Below are 24626 nucleotides of genomic sequence, written 5' to 3' on the forward strand. Positions count from 1 at the left end.
AGCCTGGCCATTCTCCTCTTACATCAAAAATAATAATAATGGATTGCATTTATAGAGCGCTTTTCAAGGCACCCAAGGCGCTTTACAATTCCACTATTCATTCACTACAAGCTACAGTTGTAGCCACAGCTGCCCTGGGGCAGACTGACAGAAGCGAAGCTGCCATATTGCGCCATCGGCCCCTCTGGCCATCACCAGTAGGGTAAAGTGTCTTGCCCAAGGACACAACAACCAGGACAGAGAGCCCGGGGATCGAACCGGCAACCTTCCAGTTACAGGTGCGCTTCCCAACCCCCTGAGCCACAGGATATTTTCTCCTTTTCTGACTATTTTTCGTAAACCCAAGAGACGTGTGGGGAAAATCCCAGCAGGCCAGCAATTTCTGAAATACTCAAGTGATTTTGAGTCGCATTTTAATCACCTTTGCTCCCCATTCTGATGCTCAACTTCAGCAGGGCATCTTGTCTACATGCCTTAATGGACTGAGTTGCTGCTGTGTGATTGTTTGGCCAGATATTTGTATTAATGAGCAGCTGAACAGGTGTACCTAATAAAGTGGCTGGTGAATATCCCAATATGGCACTGAAACATGAATTTGTATGATTACGGTACTATGAAAGTCAATAAACAGTAATACCCAGTTGTTCCCAAGCTGTTTCTGGAGTCAGACCTTGATACTTAACAGTTAAATATCCTCTCTGTGTGGGGGGGCTCACTGATGACAGACCTAGACTGTCCTTGGTGGTTTGTGGTTCTAAAAAAAAACCAGACTGGGTATAAAAGCCAGCATTAACCTCCCACCCCCCGACATATGCCACACGGCCACACCTCCATCTCTTGCAAGATGAAGCGAGTAACATCGTGAAGCCTTCAATGAATTTAGCAGCACACATTTAGGTATTTTTATTGTTTACATAATGTATGTGCAAAACAATGCTTCATTCAAAGCTGGAATAAGTGAATAGGCAGAGCTGCAAAGTACTCAAAATGTAAGCAAAAATAATGAAATCTTTTTTATATACAATTTACAAAATATAATAAACTTTGATAAAAAAATGTATATATTGATCTTTAATATTTAACAGAATCTGTATCCTCAACAACAGCTGGTAATATGTTTCTTTTTCTTTCTGCAGGAACATTAAATTGTCCTTTACATTCACTCGTTGTCCACATGAGGAGTCCTTTTATTGCAAAAGTGTACATTCAGTGAGGTAGAAATGTTCTTTTTTTGGGTTGTTCTCTTCATGAAAAACACTAGCTCACTGGAGCTCAGTCACTCAGCTAAGTGCTCGATAGACACTGTGAGGTGGAATCAGTCCGCGTGTTGTCAAATGGCTGTTCATACACACTGTTGCTCTGCTCTGATGAAGAGTCGTTGAACTCCTTGTGGTCTGACTCTGCATCCGGAGCAGTATAAGGATTCTCGTGCAGAGTTATGCCATTCTGTGTTACTGACAGTGGGGTGAATCCTGGATGAAGGTCCTGAGGCCTCCAATTGGGAGCTTTCCCAAATGTTCCTGAGTGAAAACGTGCAACAAGAAGTCAGGCCGGAGCACAGGAAATTCTGAAGTAAGAACGGTTTGGGAAACATGAATTTAAGACCTACCCATGAAGGTGTTGCAGGGGGAGAGACATTCATTAGGTCTCCCATAATCAACCGTATCCCCCTCCTCCACTGATGAACGATGGTCGCTCTGATGGTAGGAGGAAGCATGATGCAAACTAGCATTGGGAAGCTGGGTCAGGACAGTGGACGAGCAGAGGTCAAAATGCTCGGTCAGGAAGTAGTCCCTCCTTTTAGAGTTTGTCAGGCTGCCGTTGTAGGAGTCCATACAAGCTGACCTTTGGTCAGTGGAACAACCTGAAGGGTTTGAAAAACAGTCAGAATCTTTATAAAGAGTCTGAGATTTTTAAAGTACGTCACATACACTTGAATAGATTTTTATAGCTGAACAACAGTAATGTTGCCAGACTATTTTGCAGACCTGTGAAGACTTCAGTTGGGTCAGTCAAGTACATGTTATCTCTCTGAAGCAGTGAGCCAATTGGACCTTGGTAATGGCAAAGCAGAGGATCAATGGCCACTTCCATGTCCACTTCACTTCCTGTATCCAAATGACAAAGACCTGTCAGGACAAATGAATGGGCTCGACTAAAAAACCCTACTGTTTCTACAGCTTTCCCTTTGGAAACAAAGAAGAAAAGGCAGCTTTTTACCGATCATTTCTTTGGGCTGCAGATAGAAACCACTAATAGAAGACGTCATGTACTGATGGCTGCTACCGCTCTCAGACGGTATATAACCATCCTGTCGGTCTGCTAATGTGCCCTGAGAGGACAGGTAGCTGGGGATGTCGGCAGGCAGGTTGGTCTCATCTAAAGCATAAGAACACTTGATTAAGTTTTGCTTTCATTATTATATATTAAATATGCAAGGAAAAAGAAATCAGGTACTGAATGATAATTAAATAAGCCCCATGAACTGACCTGTGTTGGTGACACTGCAGTCTTCATTCCTTCGACGGGTGTGGTAGATGATGACTACCCAAACCAGGGAAGTACCAACCACACAACACACCACCGCTATGATGACGATGCCTACTGTGGTCCACCCATCATCGTCAGATCCTGCCCCAGCTCCAATACCCACCCCAACGACGCCCTGTGCTCCAGAGTCGCAGTTGGGATTCGGCACAACCGTCAGTCGAACGTTGCCCCTCTCTGTGCCCAGAGTGTTGGACATCTCACAAGTATACTTTCCTGCATCTGCCTCTGCGGCGTCAACAATGATAAGGAGTTGGTTGGCAGCTGCGAAGAAGTGGCGCTCTGTAACCACTAATGGACTGTCATCTTTGGTCCAGTTCAGCTTTGGGGGAGGACTACCGCCAGCAATGCACTGAAGGACGGCGGTCTCGCCTTTGGCCACGGTGCGATCCATGAGTGGACGGAGAAATGACGGTGTTTCTGTAAGACAAGCACAAGAATAGTTTAAATGGGCCAACAACATCTACATATAAGACTTTGGACCTGAAATTGGTGCCTTTCTCTCACCTAGAACTGTGAGTGTAGCATTTGCAGAAATGGCTCCAGCTGTGTTTTGAGCTGTGCAGCTATAAACGCCAATGTCTTCAGTCTTGACATCCACTATGAAAAAGACATCATCCTCAGGCATGACATGCATCCGGCGTTCACGGGCGGCAGGAAAGTCGGTGCCTCCATCTTTCTGCCAGGCGATCTGGGGGGAAGGGTGGCCAACAGCAGCACACTCCAGCCTAGCCGTTGCCCCGGCGCGGATACTCAAGTCCATCGGTGTCTTCGTGAAGGAAGGGAGCACTGGAAAAAGACCAAAATACATTCTGATTAGACTGTTTAGGATCTTTAAAGGTGCGTGCCCATAAAATGACACATCCCACTCCAAACTCACTGTGGACGGTGAGTCTGGCCTTGGTAGAATACGAAGATCCAAAATGGTTGGAGATCACACACTGATACCTCCCCTCGCTGGAGAACTCGACGTTTCGGAGCTGCAATGTGGTCGTATACTCCGTCACCTCCGTCTCACCTCCTGCTCCCCCCTGCACCCGTAGGTGGGCCTGGTTGTGGATCTCCGCATCATTAAGGACCTCATTGTCTTTTTTCCAGGCGAAGGTCATCGGCGAGTCGCTTGAGCTGGCCGCAGAGCACACAAACGTCACATTGGCGCCTTTGAGGGCCGATTGGGTTTCCGGCTGCACAGTGATTTGAGGCTTTGGAAAATCCTCTGTGTGAATAAGAAAAAGGAATTTTTGAGCTGCAAGTACATATATAAATATATAACGTGTTTATATTTTCTTAGCTCATTCCAATTTCCCATTTTTTAAGATTTTGGATTTTAATAACTGACATTATATCCTCAGTTGCAGAAGGTTTGAGGACCTCCTATATCTCTTAATCAAGAAAGTCTTTCAGATAACTTTTTAATTGTCAGGTTAAACGACACCTTGCAGATCAGCTCTGATATGATGTTATGTTTTGTTAGTCCTTATCATTATTTTAAAGAGCCAAGACACGAGCGTAAATCTTAGGATTTTATTTGTAACTAAGTGCAGATGGGGCCCTGGAGGAAAAACGTAGTAAACTTCTATCATATTCCTTCTCGAAACCCAGAAGTCAAGGAGGAAAATACCCAACAATCTGGGCCAGTCTGTGAGTGGAAAACCTGTCGTGGATAAATGGCTGTTTCTCAGACATTATGGGACATTTGTGTCAAGGTCTCGCACCAAGTGGAAGCATCACTCACCACACACAAACTCCTCCTGGCGGACGGCGAACACGCTCCTGCCCTGCAGCATTTGCGGGTGGGCGCAGCTGGCATTGACGCAGTACAGGAAGGTTTGTTCTGCCACCCAGATGGGTAGCCACTTCAGCTGGCAGTCGCACAGGAGGCTGGAGGTGTTTAGACGCCTGCCGGGGGGAGAAGATACCAGAAGCGTTTAATTCACTTTGCAGTAATATTTAGAATGGCTGGTAGTCTGCGTTTCCTCACACAGCCGATGAAGGTAAAGCCGTGTGTCAAATAAAGACCACAGTGGAATCTACAGAGGGAGATTTTTATCAGTACAAGACCATCGGTTTGTGTATATGAATCAGGTAAATGTAGAGTGTTTTTCTTAGGAGAAGTGAATACGTTTAGGAAAAAAATAAGATTCATATATTGTTTGGTATTTATACTGGATATTTAATGTAGATATAGACGAACAGACATACTAAAATATCACCTAAAATCTAACTACAATGCACCTGTTTTCTTTAGGAAACATTAATCCGGTGTACTGTGTATGTAATTTGTCAAGACTTGCACTGAATTTGAATAAATTTAAAGATTGCTTTGCTTGGGTTTTTCAGCGAAAGCTATCCTATAATGAAGGACACAAAGAAAACCGTGAACCCGTTATTAACACTGGAGTAAGCACTGTTTGCTGCAGACTTTTCCCAGCAGACCATAATGAGTTTCACCTGGTGTTCTGTCCCACATCAACATTGGAAACACTAACTGAAGCTGCCCGTAGACACTTACAGCTCCTGCAGGTTCTTCATCTGGGAGAAGGCGTTCGCTTGGATGGACATGATGGCGTTATTACTCAAATCTCTGCGGAGCGGAAAGAGAGAAGAAAATTAGGGCCGCTAAGATCCCCACACAAAGATGGCAGCTTTTTCTGCCGACATCAGCCGTGTGGAGCGAAGGCTACAAAAACTTCAATCGAGTGAAGAAAAAGTCTGGGCTCCAGAACAATAAAACTCTGTGCAGCAGTTTGCTGCATTAATCAAGAGAGGCCCAACGCTGGGCTGCTTTTGAGCTTTGGCAACGGCTGGGAAAAAACTCTAATTAGAATCAAATGCAGCTGTTGCACCACCATCCCCAACACACACACATTTACACACACAGACTTATCTCCACTTGCCTCAGTGATCGATATAGTCTGGCACACATGTAAAGATACTAATGGCAGAGTTTTCTTCTTGATTCCACATCAAAGCGGAGGAATGGGAGAAGAAACAAACAGCCTCTCTGTCTTAGTGTGATTCACCCTGGTTAGTTTACAGCTCGGACTTTTGGAAACAATCAGTGAAACACGAGGCCGACTCACAGGTGCTGCAGCGCGTCCAGGCCTGAGAAAGACTTCTTGGTCACCGAGCGGATCTGGTTCCTCTGCAGAAATCTGGGAAAACAACAAAAGTCTTATCAATTTCCAACCTCACTTTTGACTCGGTGACCTTACATTGTTTGTGTTCCACTAGGATTATGGCAAAATGATCCCACACTCACAGTTTTTTCAGCTTGTCCAAAGCAGAGAAAGGTCCATTCATGTCTTCGATAGTCCAGGAGATTTCATTATTTTGGAGATCCCTTTCAGGAGAAGCAAACATAAAAAGCACTTTAAAAAAAAGGAAGAAAAAAAATCCACACCCAGAAAACAACTGCGCTTGTGATGTTAATAAAACTTTATGCGGCTTTACATTTCGCGTGATGGAGGGAAAATGCTCGAGATGTTAAAATTACAAAGTGGCCCCGTGCCCAAACAGGAAGTTGCATCTTGGCCGTGGTGGCACTTTTTAAAAGTCTGCTTTGGCATTTCTGTGTTGCATAGTGGAAAAAAGTTTTACAAGGAAGCTCGGCAATATAAGCTGTGCTTCATTTCATTCGAGGGGATGATATATTCCACGTGCAATTTAAATCTGTACGTGATCATCCCCAAAGGAGTTTACCAAAATCTTAACATACACAAAGACACTTTGTTTATTCTAAAATGGACCAAAACCAACATATCCTTCTATATTTACTGGTTAAGCTCGCCTGACATTAATTGCTTATTTTGCTATGTCCTTGTGAGTTTACATATTTCAGCCATTTTCAGCGTTATATTACGTTGGCTTTGTGGAAACAACTCAAGTAGCTAGCAAGTCTAGTCTCTACATGCGAACTACTTCAGTGAGAACATTAAGTTTCCACTCAATGTTTGAGTTAGAACTTTGAACTTCAGAATTACTCCCGTGGGAATAGAAATAAAACACGAGGTTGAAAAAAAAGAAACATTACACAGAAAAAAAAAATGTCTCTTTGAAATCGAGAGACTGTAACCAACTGTTGATGTTGATGAAACATTTTCTGCTACCAAAACTAAAAATTCCTGGAAAAAATATGGTTACATTTATCCTGCTATCCACAGAAAGAAAAATACACGCAAAACAACTAAATACACAGTTTTAGGGTATGAACATCAGTAAAAGCAAAGCATTTCCCTGAGAAATTGCCTGCTTTGATCCCCGAGCGGCTTTCCTGCTTTCAAACAGTTCTTTTTCTCCTCGACACGCCTGCTAGGGCTGATACAAACTGAGGAAGTATGTATGTGTGCGTGTGCGTGTGTGTGTGTGTGTGTGTGTGTGTGTGTGTGTAGGGGGCATTTGGTTTGAAGGCCTGAAGCAATCTACATCTAACTAGGTGCACACCTGCCCTACGATGACCTAAGGAAGACATTTGGTTCTAGTTAAAAAGACCTAACTGGGAAAAATGTTAGGGAGCCTCTCTGTGGGAACAGGGGACGATGGGTGTATGGTGTGTATGTGTGTGGGGAGGAGGGGGGTGTTGAGGTTGGGTTTGTGGCTCTCTGAAGGTTTTTTTTTCTTTCTTTCTTTTATACAAGCTGTGTTCTTTTTCCCTAGCACGGAGAACCTGAAAAGAAAAGTTTGAAATCTATTTTGCCTCGATATGTATGCCAATGAACTTTGGGTTAAGACTGGGTAGGTAAGGATTTTCTAAGTGTTCGAGCAATTTAAACGAAACATGATTAGTGGTACTGCTGTTTTTAGAAAGGTAGAGAAATGAAACATTCAGAACAACAGTGTGAATAACGTTCTACACGATGATCTAGAAACTACTTACAGTAATCAGTGCTAGATGTCAAGCAGTAATCACATTACATTTACTTACATTACATTAATTTTTGTTTGTAGTGCAAGAGGGCAAGACAATAAAGTGCAAACCGTGATTAGGCCACGAAAGACTATCCACTGCTGCTAACACAAAACTGACACTTTGCTTGCTCTTGCAAAGCATAGTAGGCATAAAATGCATTTTATGGTAACATAATATGGCTGCTGATCCCAGCCAAAATTTGATTTGTCTTTTAAACTTAAATAAAAGATCATGTGCATGTTCTTATTTTATATAAGGATTTATGTGTGGGCACGGAGCAGCAGGTTTATAATTTTAACTTGCAAACATGTAACAATTCATCTCAGGTATAGACAGTATAAGAGATGCACGTAGATGCCGTGACACCATCCATTGGTTCATGCAGTCCTGTTTTAAAGTATCCAGATTAGCGTTTTTACCATCTGCACCTTGGCTTCCAAAACCAAAAAGACCTAGTTGTTTATTCAGTATGGCCCGAAATGACTTAATACTCATAAGCTCATCAGGAAAGAAGACTGACAGTCTTATTGTAACCCCGGCTATCACCATGGTGTGGTCGTCTCATGGAGGGCAGCTTGTACTGTCTATCATCTCGGGCCATGTAAAAGCAAAATATAAGTCAACAAGCTGTGTAAGAAATTACTCTTGTTAAGAGAGTAAGGCACTACTTAGTCAACAGTGAATACAACTTACAGCATCTGCAGGTTGGAGAGACCACGGAAAGCTCCATCAGCGATAAAGCTCACGCGGTTGTTTCCAACGTCAAGCCTGTCAAGCACGCCGAGATTTGCGAATCCCGATTCGTCCAGCCTGGACAGGTGATTGGAGGACAGGTTGCTATGGGAAAAACAAGAAGGTAATAATAAATACATTTCTGCAAAGCGCTGATTACAAACTGGCTCGGCTGTTGTGATGCTTCATGTTTCATATTTTAAAAAAACAAACAAAACAGAACTGCCATTTTTTTTACTCTTTATATTTCCAGACCAACCTTATCTCCAATCAGTCTGCAGAGATCAAATTTTGCATCAAAAAAGAATTTGTGAATCACTCCGAATATACTTTTTTTTCCCCTCAAAGTAAACTCTGATGAGAACAAATCAAGATAGCTGAACACGTTCACAACCCACAGGCGACTTGTTTACTCCCAGGCTTGTGTGATAAGAGCGAAAAAAAGTGGGGAAAGAGAGGGAGGAAGAAGGAAGAAAAGAAAAAAACAAGCTATCCGTGAAAAAAAAGCTCCAGACATGGCGAACACTAAAACAACAACCACAACAAAGGAAATTCAATCCGCTCGCAGGAACGTGCGTTGATGGCTTGAGAAATCAATTTTGTGGGTATTTCAAAGAAACGAAAATGCAACTAATAATGGAATTTCCAAAAAAAACAAACAACTAACGGGACTTCCAGAGGCCAATGTTTTGGCTCAAGTGACAGCAGAGCAGAAAGGAGGCAAAGGGGTGTGTAATATTTTGGCAGTGCTTTAATGTTGGCACTGACTGGCAGAGCACAAGAGACACTGCTTTGTCTACGTGTGTGTGTGTGTGTGTGTGTGTGTGTGTGTGTGTGTGTGTGTGTGTGTGTGTGTGTGTGTGTGTGTGTCGGGTTCGGGGTGTATTGGCGACGGGAGGAACTGGAGTGTGAGGAAGGGCAGGCGGGAGTGCCAGAGAGGAGGAGAGGGCAACACGGAGAAGTGTTGGGAGTTCAGAGTGTGAATAGAAAGTGGGGGGAAATATCCAGAGGGACGGCAGGGAAAGAGAAAAAAAAGGTGGACTCACAGCTCACTGAGTTTCGGGCAGGGCTCCCAGGCGTCAGATTTGATCTTGCTGATGGTGTTGTGGCTGAGGTGGAGCTGCTGCAGAGACAGCAGGCCGTACAGCCAGCCTTTGCTAACCTCTGTCAGGTTGTTGTAGTCCAGCTGCCTGCACACACACACGTGCACACACACAGTGAGACTTTATTCTGCAAACAACATTACCTTTCAGGAATAAAACATATCACAAAAAATGCTTACAGGACTTCCATATTACTGAGACCCCAGAAACATCCGTCCATCAGGCGGTTGAGGCTGTTTCTCTGTATCTTCAAGGAGCGAAGACTTGGGAGGTGTTGGAACGTCAGCCCATCCACCCTGCGAATCCGGTTTCTGCTCAGTTCTCTGAAACGCACGCAGAAAGTTTAAAGTGGAAACAGGACTCAAACTATTTTCACAGTGAAAAGCAGTACAAGCATGCCCCGCGCTCACACTACAACTCAGTCGAGGAGGACAGCTCTATTGTCGAGGTGTCACCAGCATGCATCTCTCACCACAGGTGGATACACTATACTGCTAAAGGTAATCACGTCCATGGCCACAAGTGGATGAAATCAATCTCTCAGGCATGGAGACTGCTTCTACAAACATTCGTGGAAGAATGGGTCGCTCCCAGGAGCTCAGTGAATTCCAACGTGGTACCACGATAGCAACCTGTGCAACAAGTCAGGTCGTGGAATATGGCAATAGAGTGGGCGAGCTTCCTTCAGGTGGAATTTAGTATAAAGAGACTGCCTGTGGATTTTCCACATGAGCCCAACATGGCAAGTGACAGGCAATGTCCAAAATTGGGAAACCAATACCAAAATAATCTAGATGGATAAACAGCCCTTAGAAGCCAGAGGAAAATGTGGAATTATGGGGCAACAAAATTTGGGAACACCTCGATGGTGGCTGGGATGGGGGACATCTGGGCTTTTCTGTTTAGACTATTACCCCGATGACCCAGAGCCGTAAGTCCTACAGATGGATGGATGGTCAAACTGTCTAGCAAGCCTTTGTCATTTTTTTGCTTACAGATGCTGTAGGTGAGGCAGAGTGAAGATCTTGGGTCCTATGTTGGAGAGGCGGTTGCGGTTGAGCCGGAGAACCTGCAGCGTGCTCGACAGATTGGTAAAGCAGCCAGGCTCCAGAGAGGATAACCGATTGTTGTTGAGGAACCTGAAAAAGGAAGATATGCTTGTAAAATCTGCTTTAAATAAAAATGTACTGCAGAAAAACTGCAATATCTACTGTTGAACTAGATGGAGTGATTAAACCTGCCTACATTTAGTGTGCATCTGCAAGCTGCTTTGCAATCCACCTCCGCCCATTTTCATGCCATCTCTGACTAATAACTGTCATCTCTGTTGTGATCAAATGTATTGTGTTATGTGCCGACTGACTGCTGTGGGGTCCCAGAACAGAAATATGCTGCCAAATATAAATGACTACAGCTGGAAACACCACCTTTCTTTGGCTCTGAATGAATGAGTTTCATGACAGCGCCATGCTTGTGCTCTGATCTGCATGTTTTTCTTAAGATAAAGAAAATCATAACACTCACAAGTTCTTGAGAGGCAGAGCAGGGAAGGAGCCGGACTTTATTTCCACAACATTGTTGTTACTGAGGTCGAGGGTTTCCAGGGCAAGAAAGGGCCGGAGCTGAGCCTCGGAGATCGCAGTGATCTTGTTGTTTGCTCTGAAAATACAGACACCATTGCTCCAATAAATGACAAAAACATCATGTATTTGGCTAGCGGTGCGCATCGGTTTCACATTTCCAGATACACAAGCACTCGCGTTCCCAAAATTCGGCTGCGGAATTAAAAAATGACAAATTCTCGCGCTCTTAAAGCTTAAACTTACCACCCAACATGAAGTTATGTCATCTTTTTTTTCTGCTGAGGTTGCACGCGCATTTCATAAAAAAAGCCAACAAATTATTCAATATGATTAATGTTGCTGCTCTTCACACCAAACAAGCTTTCACTTTACTGATGTGTTATTTTGTTTATAAGGTAATTACCAACAAGGTATTTAAAAAAGTAACCTGCCAATTACTTGGCTGATGAATACCATTCCCTCAGTGAAAGCATGCCTCAGCAGAGGCCAGCAATTTCCTGAGCTGCACGCCTCCTAAATTGCAGTGCAGGGACTGCTTAGTTATAAACAGAGCCTCTACAGTGCCCTCTTTGTGCATGAGACTCTGCACCAGAGAGGGAGAGAGCAAGTGGAATGGAGGGGGGGGTTTCCCTCCAAAGCAGCAGACTACAGGCCTAGTTTTCATTACTTACAGTCCCTCCTCCAGCTACACCTTGCTGACCAGGAGAGAGGTTTTCCTGAAGCCTCTTTCCAGCAGCCAAAAAAAAAAGAAAAGAAGCAAGGACAGTTTTATAATTTAGGTTTAATATGAGATGCGGTGCCATTAATGTTTAACCAATGCAAATTAGCTGAACCTGCATCACATTGCTATGAAACTGTGGTGTGCTGCAGATTCATAGAACTGGGTGGGAACTGCAACACCTTTTTGTAAACTTCTCATTCACGGGGTGATATGATGGGAAGCAAAGAGTCGGGAGAGATGGAGGAGTTTGGCGGGCATGGAGGCTACGTCCACACTAATACATTTTCGTTTGAAAGCGCATCTTTTTCTCTCCGTGTTGGCCTTTTGTCCTCACTGAGACGGCGTTTTTGGTCAAGGAAAACTGAGCTTTTTGAAAACGCACTCCAAAGTGGATACATTTGAAAATGCTGTCACAGTGTAGACTGCAAAAATGGGGGCTTTTCGAAAACCTTGACACATTTTAGTCATGTGATGCAGTCATGTGACCAATTCAACCAAGATGGCGGACGGCATCGTAAAGCAGTTGTTTTGTTTGCTCTCAATTTTGACAGCCATAAAAAAGATTAAGGTTCAAGGTTCAAGGTTCTTTATTTGTCACATGCATAGTTATACAAGTATAACACAGTGAAATGTAGCCTGACACGCTCCTCGACATGTGCAAAAATTGGGGGGGGTGTAGAGGAAGAACATATATATATACACATATAGTATATACACTGGGTGAATGTGCAGTAGTAGCAGCAAGCAGGTGAATTCTGTACATTAATATGAATAGACATCTGACTATTTTACAGGATAGACAATATAAACATATTTAAAATTAAAGGATTTGAAATGTACATTGTGCCTTGGTTTAGTGTCTGGAAGAGTCCTGTCTCAGTCAATTATAGATGATGTGAGAGGGCGGGTGTGTGTGTTTAGGGCCCGGATGGCTTGGGGATAGAAGCTCCTCTTGAGTCTCTCTGTCCTTGCCCGGAAGATGCAGAACCTTCTACCAGATTGCAGAAGTTGGAACAGTTTGTTGCCAGGATGGGACGGGTCCTTCAGTATCTGCGCTGCTCTAGTCCGGCATCTCCTGGTGTAGGTGTCCTGAAGCGGGGGGAGAGCAATCCTGCAGCAGCGTTCTGCTGTACGGATCACTCTCTGGAGAGCTTTTTGGTCCTTCACACAGCTGTTGTACCTGCTCCAGAGAGCTTTTCTTCAAATTCTTTAATTCTCACTCGCTTTTGCAACTTTGTAACCCATTTAAAAAACTCAGTGCTTTTCCTCAACATTTTACCACGATGTTTCAAAGAGCTGGAAAGTAAATAAGCAGCAGATGGAAATGACACAGGTCGAGTACAGTGAAGGAACGTAAGCATTTCTGGTCGTTTCAGCGTGGATGAAGAACTGTTCGGAAACGATTGAAAATAGTGTGGACGCGGAGCGTTTTTAAATGAAAACACCATTTTCAAATTTATCCAGATTAGCGTAGACGTAGCCGGAGACTCATATGTTCATGAAACACATGAAAACATTGCTCCATTAAACTGTCACACAGAATGGCGAGCGTGCCTTCACTTTCTTTTCTTGTTCCACTTTTTTCGAATTTGTCCGGTCTTCTTCCTCTCATCCCAAACCAGTCACGGCAGATTGCCGCCCCTCCCTGAGCCTGGGTTTGCTGAAGGTTTCTTCCTGTTAAAAGGGGGTTTTCCCTTCCCACTGTCGCCAAGTCCTTTCTCAAAAGCAGTCGTCTGATTGTTAGGGTTTCCTCTGTATTATTGTGGGGTCTTTACCTTACAAAATAAAGTGCATAGATGTGACTGTTGTCATGACTTGGTGCTATATAATTAAAATTCAACTGAACTGAATTGTCAAACCTAAACATGTGTTGCAGTGTGCACGAACTACATCATTACCGAAGTAAAACACATTGGCTCACTGTCAGCAACTTTTGTTTGGAGATTTGCAGCGAGCCTTCCGTGCATCACAGCCCTCGGGTCCCAAACAAAAGTGCCGCACACCACCTGTATCTCAGTTTTCATGTTCCCCTGACTGGTCGCTGAGAGAAGGAGGGCTGCCTGGTGAGACAGAACCAGTCTTTCCAGTTTTGCTCAGAGAGAGAGCTCAAACAGGGGACAGGTGGAGGGGCTCGGTGCCTGCTCCTCGCTCCCGGGGAAAGAGCTTAGCCTTCGATTTGACTGCTAGATGGTATCATCGCTGTCTCCCATGTAATTATTGCACAATCCTATCCGTTATTTCGCAGTAGAAAATATCTTCCGCTGTTCATCTTTAAACATTAACCCAACCGTGAACTCTCTGTGTGACTCTCTGTGCGACTGCATGCCCAGACAATTGCGGGACTGTACGTCGAGACCGTGCTTTCAGTCTCAACATCTGCACTGCCACTCAAAGAGTCCTTGCCACACACAAACAAACAGCGCTCTGTACACTTTAAATCCACTCACTCCAAACTTGTTCATTCAATCTAATGTGATTATGGAGTCATTACTAGTGTGATTGCAGGGCTTTGCTGCAGCTTCTGGAAGTCCGTGGAAGGCCAAGCATGTGTCAATAACAGCCCAATGGATGCTGAATACTGAGGAAATCTGCAATAATTATTAAACTATGGTAACGCCCCATGACAGCTGGGATAGGCTCCAGCACCCCCGCGACCCTGAAAAGGATAAGCGGAAGCGAATGGATGGATGGATGGGTAACGTTGTTGTTGCGCAGCTTTCGTGGCTACAAAACGATTTAATCGCATGTAATGGTCTTTTTTTCAAACCTTCTCAAATGCTTGCAATGTGCAATATAATCAGGTAAAGCCTTTTTATACTCACAGGCCTATTACACCAATAAGACAAAGGTTTCACACAAGCTTATACCTGTCAGCACTTGTTGCATAGCTCGATAGTATTTCTGGCCTCAGCCGCCATCGAGCTGACCACATTTACTCACTGCAAAAACCTGAGATCCTCGTCGAGGCTTCTTATTGTTACTGCCCCGTGTTCAGCAAAGCTCGCTGCAGTGACTGGCAAATAATACTTTTGGAGGGGGAAGTTCTTTAAATGGAAAGTTGCTTTTTTTTCTAAATGTATCTTGCCTGTGGTGTGTGTGTGTGTGTGTGTGTGTGTGTGTGTGTGTGTGTGGTATTTCCTATTGGAAAAAGAACAGAGTTTGCAGAAGCCATCTGATGACTCTCTCCCTCTCTGCAGTGGCGCCTGTAATGAAAACCAGCGCTGTGCTTCACTGTTGAGACGCCATATTAAGCTCCGCACATATCTGCATATCTCACTTAAATGGCAGATCATCTTAACACGTCAGTCAGTGAGAAGAACACACTGTGTTAACGTGAACTGAAGGACGCTTGTGTAGAACAAGGATGTCTTTAAGGCTGTACGTTTCTGCACTGCACAAAGTACTAAAACACATTGTTGTATTTCTTAAATTCTATCAAATACATAATGTTAGAATGCTGAATACCAATAGTGAACATAGTCAAATAGTAACAATTTCAGCTAAAACCTCCAGTTTCAGACTGCTCTAAGAACTCTGTTTCTGACACTTTTTTCTGCTCTTGGCTCTGTGTGACATCAGTAAGAGTGTATAACCCTAATATGGTCAACCTCTGACCTACACACAGGAGTTCTGCCCACAATCTGTAAATATATATTTTCTGGTGATGAGGGGCAGCCAATCAGAAGAAAGTTGGCTTAAAAAACAGAGTGGCCTTTCTCCGGCTACACATTCACAGGTATTTGTTTCAAACAAGTTCATTTTGAAAAACATCGTTGTCCACACGAAAAAGATGAGACTGTCAAGAACATGCCAAAGCAACTGGTGGCCATATATCCTTAAACATATACACATGTTTGCCAATTAAAAGCTTACAAAGACTAACACGGCACACAGTATTACATTAGTAAAAGAGATACAGGCACACTCCTTTTAAGATATAAGAGAAACTCTGATTTCTTTGTCTACATACAAACGTAGAAACAGAAGGAACCCTAGAAGGAGCTCAATTTTTAATTTTTAAATGTGGCTGAAAGGCCAAAACACAGAAAAAGTAACATTTAATAAAATGCCCGAGTATGCATGGACAGGGCCTAGGGTAGAGGAGCAAAAACTGCTTGTATCAGAAAGACGAACGAGGGCTGGTATACGGATTCCTCTCAACTATTAATCATACAATTCTACTTAAGCAGACCTCAACAACCAAAGTATGGAGCTGGAAGTGAGCATGGGTAAGAGCGAAAAAGACAACGACAACAAGAAACAAACTTTTAATCCCTCATTTAATTGCAGTTTCTCAAGTTTAACTGTCCATCAAACCATCTGGTTGAAGCACTGAGGCAGACATTTTTAACTTTGAGTTTAAAGAAACGCTACAGTGACACACTTTTCTAAATCTAACACAAATAGTGTATATTTGAAACCAGCTAACACAACTCACACTAACCTCACAGCCGTCTTCCTCACATAACAAAGCTGCCATAGTCTTTTATCTGGAGTAAACCAACAACTCAATTAGCATCAAATCATGTTTAGCTTAACCCATACTCAGGCAAAAACAACTAAACACCTTGTAAAGGAATACCGCCGGGATTTTTAAAGAACAGATTCAACAAAACCCTGATTTATCAAAAGCAAACCAACAAACATTTTCATTAGCAGCTGAATCACATGAAAAATTCAACAAACAATTACTTTATCTGTGCCAATTTTGCTTTGGATCTCTTCATTTCAACAAGGTTCCCATTTCCTGAGGAACACAGAGGTTCACCTCCTTATACACCTAATCCAACCTGGAATCTCTATGGTCATTTGTTGAACCCTCCTTGAACACAAGCAAAGGGATTTAGTGGTGGTGGGGTTCACCCCCTCCATAAATTCCTGGGAAATTGTTCAATTAATTAAACTGATCACGACTCAATTACTACCAGCTGCAGGGTTATTGCCGTTTGTTTTTACTCAGAGCAACGGGGTCAAAGAAGTCGACGAGAGCTGCCGCTATGTCTGACTGGCTGTTTGAATAAGTGGTATTCGATACCCCGAGGTCTTTCCCCCCCCTCTTTACAACCATCCCAGCTTGGAGAAACTAAAGGAGGGAGAGAAATTCTGGAAAAATATTTCACTGGAGGGAAAAATCACACACTGTGCCATTTCATCTGAAGGAGGAGGATGGCTAGTGAGAGAGCAAGTGTTCACTTCGTTTTCTTCTGCGTGAGCTCGTTTTCTTCACTCTGGTTTTTGCATATTTCAGATGAATTGTGCTTGACAACAATAACAGAGTTACAATGCGGTGTGTTTTGGGTTTGACAAATACGGGAGTTTTTGAATGCTGGCAAACCCGCTGATAACCACAGTTTTGCAATGTGATCTTTTTTAAGGCAAAATAGCCAGTATTTACTTAATTATATAGCACAGGCAATGTTTCACAGAACATTCTTTTATGTTTCTCAAATTAAAACAGACCTTGAACTGCATATTGTGAGCTTTTTGGTTAAAAAAAATTGTATGTCAGCAAAATAGGATTCATGAAGCTCCACGGCACTATCCACTTCCAGAAAATTAGCATGACAAACTGTAGCTATTAACTAGAATAGTTTGTTTAAATGAAAGACTGCTCAAAGATGGACGTAGCCCTGCGTGGGCGTTGCCATCTCATTGAGTTGAATACGACCGAGACAAAAGAGAGCTCACCTCACATTTACTTGCTAACGTGTTGTGATTGATAAGTTGTTAGCCAATGAGCATAACTTTGATATTTCTCCTTTCTGACTCTTAGAATTACCAAAATGTACAAAAATAAACTTCAATTTTTATTTAGCATGACCTAAAACTAGTGACTGAACCCATAAACTCATCAGGAGAATGTTTGCGAGAAGGAAAACAAGAGCTGTTTTCTTTTAAACCTTATGTCCTTTTGTAACCCCAGAAGTCGCCCCCTAGTGGCAATTAAATAGAATACAGTTTAAAGGTACTTCAACACTGGCTCCACCTCTCAAACCTGGAAGCTAGTTCCATCTGTTATACAGTTCATGGTTAAGACTAGCAGAAATGTGTATTAGCTAATATTAGCTACAGCTTCTCGCGCATCCTGTTTTTCACTAATTGTCAGCATTAAATGGTATGTTTTATTTCAAAAATGGCTCAAACATTTGCAAAACCATTTGCAGAATCATCCCAGCAGAGGCTCCAATCTGGCCCACTGCATGGCTTTGAACAATACGAAGGAGAGAATGAATTTTAACTTATGTTAACAAAATTTAACATCAGTTTCCTACTGATAAACACCTCCCCCTTGGCCATTCACACTAGACCAAAGTAATTATGTAATAGACAAACAATTCACATTCACTAAGTGCTTAGAAAGGGTTTTTAAAACAAACAAACAATGGATTCACAGTATAAATAAATATATCAGACATTTTCTCTGAATGAACAAAAACTTTCTGTTTTATAGTTACAGGACAGTCTCTGCAGTAGGTTACAGAACTTTTTCATTTACCATAGCAGCATTTTTAAATCATGAATAAAAACTAAGATGTACTGTTGCAGTCGCACTTGTTTACCTAAAATGTGTTAGCGATTAAATGTGTAGTTAAACTTCTTTACACTGACAGAAAACAGAGTTTCAGTGATCCGGCCCACTAAGGCTCAAACTGGGCTGTAATGTAAAATGAGTTTGACATCCCTGCTCTAAAGTATGAAGGGTTTTTGGATTTTAAAAAAAAGTCTACCCTACTCATGTTTCTGTGCTAAGAAACTTATAGCTGGAGGTGACGCTCCTGAGTGAAATCTGTAAACAAATTGTCAATTGACTGACTGAAGACTGCACGCCCTGTGGCGACCGCGGGGTTTCGTGTTGGGGCTTGATGAGGAGAAGGCCTCATCTAGCTCAGAGTGGAGGCACATTCCTCCACAGTAACTTCACTTTGGCTGGTTTTGAGAGACGTGCCACAGAAAGCAAATAAAATTGTTGCGGTTTCACACACTAATATCTGGCGTTGCCCCGAGAGCACGTATTGCACAACAATACTGGTTAAAATCTGACAGGGACCGACTACGACAAGTCAAATCGCCTTCTGCATACTCAGCATCACTCAAGCACACGAAGTGATCGTTCTCAACAAAAGTTAGAAAAACTGATACAACAAGACAATGTTAAAACTTGAAGCATTTTCTTCCAACTCTCTTTAAAGGACTGGACGTGACCCATCCACTTGGGATCACACCAAAAAAATTTTTTTTTTTCACATGACAGATTTTCTTTCTTCCCAGTCTCACGTCACTGCCTCCAGTTTAAAAATACACCAACAAGCAGTGAAAGCCACCAAAATTTTTTTTTTTCCCCATTTCTGTTGATGGCATTTGTCTCGAAACACGTGACCCGTCTGGGGCTGACTGCCATCTCTCTGACTGCCCCGTCTGGGAACCAGCTCAGTCAAATGGGTTGCTCTCTAGAGAGGAGGAGGAGGGGGAGGAACCACTTCCCCGCTCGCTAGTTTAACCAGCCATGACAGCCCCGGCGGAGAATTACCCTCCACACCACGCTGAGGTGAGAATCCAGAGAAGCTTTCGATTTAAAGGAAAGGTTTACTTACAGAATAAGAACTGTGATGTTTGAGGCGTAAGGGCCCAGATCTGGTATCTCCTCCAGTCCATTGTGGTTCAGCTTTCTGAATATATCATCAAAAAAGACACGGTGAAAGAAGAGTTAGAGACACACTGTTTTGGAAAAGCCCGAGTTTGCTCTGAAATGTGCTGCGAAACACGAGGCATACTCACATTTCTTTTAAATGTTGTAGTTTGGAAAACAAAGTGCTGTCGAGCACCTGCAATTTGTTGTGGCTCAGGTCCCTGCGGGAAAAAAAAAGAAGGAAAAATTAAGGGAAAAGTATACCCCACGCACTGTAGTTTTCAGCTGCTACAGTCTTACATTTGGGTCTGCGCAGCAAACATAATTACATACAAATTTGGTGTGTTATTGTGCCTTAAAACTGTGAACAGTGAAAGCGGATCAAAGAAAAACTCACTGTAATGTAACTACGAGGTTAAAGCTCCACGACGTAACAGAATGCTTAGAGTCGCAAATAAAGTCGCAAATTTTAAACAAAGTCCCTCGACTGGTTTGAATTTTAGTTCCAGTTGTTTTTAAGGGTGGGCGTGACTTTGGTTTCAAACCACAGGTATATCCCTTTGAAATACAGTCAAATAGCAGCAACATTAAGATTGTTTGAGGTGTTTTAGAGAAGTGCCCAATATTGGACAACATCTCAAAGCAAGAGAAAAAAAAGTTCCAATACAACTTTTTCCCCTCTGAATGCTTCACAAGTTAAAAGGCTGCTTCTGACATTTGGTCTCTCCTTTGAAACACAGCAGAAAAAGCTGATGCCAAAACAGCTTCCTTCAAAACCAGACGTCAGCAGAGAAGCCAAAAACCTACAACCTGATAACTTATTGTGTGTGTGTGTGTGTGTGTGTGTGTGTGTGTGTGTGTGTGTGTGTGTGTGTGTGTGTGTGTGTGTGTGTGTGTGTGTGCGTGTGTGTGTGCGTGTGTGTGTGTGTGTGTGTGGTGTGGTGGGGGGGGGAGAGTAAAAGGGACGAGTGGAGTCGGCAGAGGTTTGTTAGTAACTGAGTCTCTGTCCGGACGTCTTTGTTGGTGTCTGGACTCGTAAATCCCTTTTTTCTGACTTCGATATTTACAAATCCTGAAAATCAAATCTAACATGTATTGAACATGTACTTTCAGTGTTATTTAGTTGTGTAGTTGACCTCAAAAACCCCTAGCAATCACAACTCCTCTAAAGTTTTGACAATTTTGGAAACTCCTGAATATAATACTCTATTTAGAAGTATGAGTATGTTTGTTTTAGTCTTGAATATTGCTCAATTTGATCTGGTCTTGGTTTTGTCTGAGCCCCATTTGGATGGAGGCCTGGCTCAAAACGAGCCTGGTCTTGGACTCGTCTGAAGCAGCTTTGGCTGCAGCTCACTCGGGGTGAGACTCTTGTTTTTGCTGCCTGTTTTTTTGAAAAGGAGCCTGAAAACCAGCTCAAGAAATCTGGCAAGCAGAGCCTCGTGCGCCATAAAGCACTGGAGTTATTGATGCTGCTGCGCACGATCGACGCTGTGGTGCCAGACACTTTTTTCTTTTTTTTTACACCTCCCCTCCTCCTCTTCGCCCCCCTTACCTCCCTCATCTGGAATCCATCAAGCAGCTCTGGAAGGAGGGGGAGAACCTAACAACTGCTAATGTATTCTCAATGCCGGGAAAAGTGAGAGGGACGCCTTTCATACGCCTGAAACACCCCTGTTGAATTTTCTGGGGCCTGTTTTTGTTCTTTGGTGGAAAGTTTCTCAAGCCACTCAACCAGAGTTTTACTCTAACTAACCTCCTTCACCCCCTCCCCCCATTTTTTTCCTCCAAGCATGCAGCTGTGTGTTGTTGTTGTTACAGCTCCAGCGCTGGGGGCCATAAGGGAAAGGTGCCCTATCATACTCCTGAGATAAACCGTGAGTAGCCATGACACTTTCATATCCCTCACAAAGCAGGCTCTGAGAGGAGCAAGATAACAGGCAGTGCTGCGTGCAGGCTGCACAACTATATCTGCTGGGCTGGTGAAAATGTACTTATCACTCACTAAAGAAAATGAATGAGCTACTCTACACACTACAAGAGCTGTCATTAACATTTTACAATAAAAGGGGAAATAACAAGATTTCAAATTAAATATGACAACTGTTTCTCTAACGATGCATAAACACCACAAGTTAGCCACAAGTTTCTGATTCTGAAATCTGACTGTCACATCACAAACTACAGTTAAACTTAAATTATTCTCAGCTTTAAAATACCAACCACAAAAAATAGGATTTTGGAAGGCATGTAGCAACTACTGGCTTTCAGATTTTAGACACCACACTAAGGAATTAGCTAAGTAGCAAACAGATTTAGCATCAGCTATAATGGAACGTGACTTTTAAGAAAATGTTCTTATGGTTTCTACCTGGTCAAATGAATGTCTCAGTGAAGTTATCCAATAAATGTTTAATCAAATATACACTATTTGTCACATTTCAAATGTCATAGAAAAACTAATAGTTTAACTGGCTAGCAGCTGGGGTTCACTAGTTTTAGCTAGTTAAACTCATCAGGTACTGTACTACTAATTTTTTCACCTCTTTTTCAGCGTTGCATGTTCTAACAAAGTTTGTGTATGAGGAAGCAGCCCAAAGTAAAAGTAAGTTACCACAACATTGCATTGTTTAGCACTTCAATACTTTATTCAAGTACTAAACAAGTATCTAGTTAAAATTAGGCTAATTTTAAAATTTGGCTAATGTGCTAGAAAATTCACATTTATGACGTACTATCAAGTCATTACTACATTTCAGAGACCAGTCGACTGATACTGCCACATGACAGATATATCTATATCTTAAATGTGGTGTCTGAGATTCACTCACATAAAAACTATTTTTAAAACATAAAATGCAAAGTAGACATTTTAATGTAGAAACCCTGTCACTATCAGTATATCTATCCATCTGTGATATTGGGTCTCCCTAAAAATCATGTATTTGTCGAGGTACAATAGTTACCTTGACTTGACTATATATGTTTAACATTATGCAACTGAGACTTTTTTTAAAAGGAACTAAAAATCAAATGGTGCACTTTCCATTTAATAAATATGTTCTCAGTTTAAAAATTGGACTAATCTTTTGCCTTTTCTCTCAACGTCCCCTCATATATGTGAGGCTTAATCCTACTTCTCCATACTTTCTCCATGCCCCCCTCCTCTTTCTGAGACTAATCCTACACGCTCCCCCTTAATCAGTACCATCGCTGGCTCTTGTGTTGCTAATTCAGCAGAAATAATGGGGTGCTGGAAAACAAAGGGTCGGGCGGTCTAAGGGGTTTAAAATGTGCTGGAGAGCCACTCGTAAATTAGCATGCCAGAGTGAAAAGAATTTTTCCCCCCATATGGAACTTTTTTGTTTTTTTGGGAAGACTGGGCCTCGGTTATGAGGCTCAGGCTGGGTCTGTTTTCTCTGGCAACTTCAAGTTTCCAGAGCAGCACATTTTAGGGAGAGAGAAAACTCACTCAGCAGCAGCAGGGCAAGAACTACAACCAAGCACCGAAATCAAGCGCTGTAACACGGGGCAATAAAAACCAAGCACTCCACCTTAAAGCCAGGATGTAAAAAAATAAGTCACTAAGAATAATTATCTAAGTAGAACACATCTAGGATCACGCTGTTACAGCTGGATATGGTGTCCCAGCTTCAAAAAAGGCCGCAGGCCAAGCTCAACCAAAAGCAGCCTGTGGACAGAGTAATGGAGGTCTGAGTCGAGGAAAGACTTCAGTGCTGCAACCAGACTGCATCTGGTTTACGCTTATATGGCTGTGGGGAGGCCCGCGGGGGTTTGTGACACTAAAAATCTGGACAGGGAAAACACCCAAACAGTGCGGATAAACGTGTAGATGCTCGTCTTTCAAATCGAAACGCAATATTCTTCTTTATTAACAGCACTTATGCTCATTAATAACTGCTTACTGGCAGCTTCTGCAGCTGCTTCTATGATGCGATCGCCCATGGGAGAGCCTGACTAAACGCCCAGTACCTGCAGTCGCTCGGCGGATTTGTTCACAATTAACTGCAGGTTATGTAGAAAGGGGGGTTTGGTGTATGTATGGTGTGTTTAACGCTTCCCTCACATAAATGGCACGTTGCTAAAAAGGATCAGTGAATATAACTCACACAAGCGGATTCATGACTAAGGTCACCATTACGCGCAACTTTTTCTGGACTCCTGACTGGATCTATAGCAAATAACAATAAAATCAAAGCAAATTAAGTCAGTCTTCTTCTACTTTTTCTACTTTACAACCCGCTCCCTTTTCAGTGCGACAGGAATGCGGATCATCCCATCTCATCTCAAGAAAACTAAACTTGTTCCCCAAGAGGTGCGCAGAGCTTTAAACCCTTATTCACAGCGATTCAAATCAAAAGCTGATCCAGTAGACTCACAGTTCAACTGTCCACTCCGGGATCACGGCTGGTAGTGTTTGTCCCCTTTTCAGCCGACCGCAGTCCACGAGCTCCCTGAGACAAGCGCAGGGAGACGGACACGTCCTGGCGTTAGTACCAGATCCGCTCTCCACTCTCAACAATAGCAGGAAAATCACAGCGAACTTTGCAAAAGTGCGAGGCAGCGTAGAGGAACGCATTTTCCCCCCAAACGAACACCTCCCAACTTGTTTTGCTTTTATCTTCAGATGAATCCAAGTTATCACCCCCAGAAAAAGAAACACGAAGACGAAATAAAGTCCAGATCTGGAGCTGTCTGTCGGGGCGCAGTCGATCCTTATATCCAATCCGTTGTTGTTGTGGGGATCGCGGGGGTGAGGTGTAAAAGAAAAGCGTTCTTCTCAAACTTGCCCATTCCTGTGGAGAAACTTTTGTACCGTGAGCCTCGCTGCTTCTGTTGGGGCAACTCGCGCTGAGCAGGATCCCCACAGCGCAGCGTGAGCGCACGCCAGAGGTATGTGGGCGGGACGACAGGGGTGCACGGGAAATGTAGTCCATAGGACTGCTGCTGGCGTTAAGTGCTGTGTACTGTGTCCTTTAGTGCAACAATAATAGAATTCTGCTTATATTTTATGTATCAGTAATTAAATATTTGTAAAATGTAGAGTTTAATCGTTTTTAATTACACACACTTTGCACATACTGTTGGTAATCCTCCTGGAACTTGTATTTAGGGCTCATAATCACACTGGATTGCGGTCTTGCTTAATTGATTATGTTTTTAGTCTATCAAACGCCTGATAATTGCGGAAAAATCCCAGCTGTCAAATAGGAAAATTTGGTAACAGTGACAAGTCCAAATGAAATTCACTTTATTCAAAGACGGGCAAGAGAGAACCTGTAATATTCACATTTAGGAGCTGGAAGCGGTGCACATTAAGCGTTTATCCTCAAAGGAAAGCAACAAAGAGATTAATTTTCTGTTGCCTGACTTGATTAAGTGA

At 42.8% G+C, this 24626-nt stretch overlaps 1 protein-coding gene across 1 annotated transcript; it reads right to left on the reverse strand.

The window, feature by feature from the left end:
• Nucleotides 1-888: 888 nt before the first annotated feature.
• lrig3 (leucine-rich repeats and immunoglobulin-like domains 3) lies at nucleotides 889-24102 on the reverse strand. Its single transcript, XM_026147291.2, has 19 exons — nucleotides 23623-24102; nucleotides 19372-19443; nucleotides 19188-19262; nucleotides 10816-10950; nucleotides 10287-10430; nucleotides 9471-9614; nucleotides 9235-9378; nucleotides 8150-8293; nucleotides 5810-5890; nucleotides 5631-5702; nucleotides 5060-5131; nucleotides 4283-4446; nucleotides 3428-3763; nucleotides 3055-3336; nucleotides 2491-2967; nucleotides 2221-2379; nucleotides 1989-2108; nucleotides 1610-1864; nucleotides 889-1520 (listed from the first exon to the last, which is right to left on the reverse strand). The coding sequence occupies exons 1-19, from the start codon at nucleotides 23820-23822 to the stop codon at nucleotides 1285-1287; spliced, it is 3312 nt and encodes a 1103-aa protein (XP_026003076.2). The 5' UTR covers nucleotides 23823-24102; the 3' UTR covers nucleotides 889-1284.
• Nucleotides 24103-24626: the final 524 nt, after the last annotated feature.

The sequence above is a fragment of the Astatotilapia calliptera genome, chromosome 17 (assembly GCF_964374335.1).
Source record: "Astatotilapia calliptera chromosome 17, fAstCal68.1, whole genome shotgun sequence".
NCBI classification, from domain to species: domain Eukaryota; kingdom Metazoa; phylum Chordata; class Actinopteri; order Cichliformes; family Cichlidae; genus Astatotilapia; species Astatotilapia calliptera.

Excerpts from the sequence above, each read along its gene's own strand:
- lrig3 (XM_026147291.2), bottom strand. The coding sequence starts at position 23,822 with ATGCGTTCCTCTACGCTGCCTCGCACTTTTGCAAAGTTCGCTGTGATT. Across the intron at positions 10,431-10,815 it reads GCTCTGCCTCTCAAGAACTT|GTTCCTCAACAACAATCGGT; the intron begins GTGAGTGTTATG and ends TTCCTTTTTCAG. Across the intron at positions 8,294-9,234 it reads TGCCCGAAACTCAGTGAGCT|CAACCTGTCCTCCAATCACC; the intron begins GTGAGTCCACCT and ends TTTTTCCCATAG.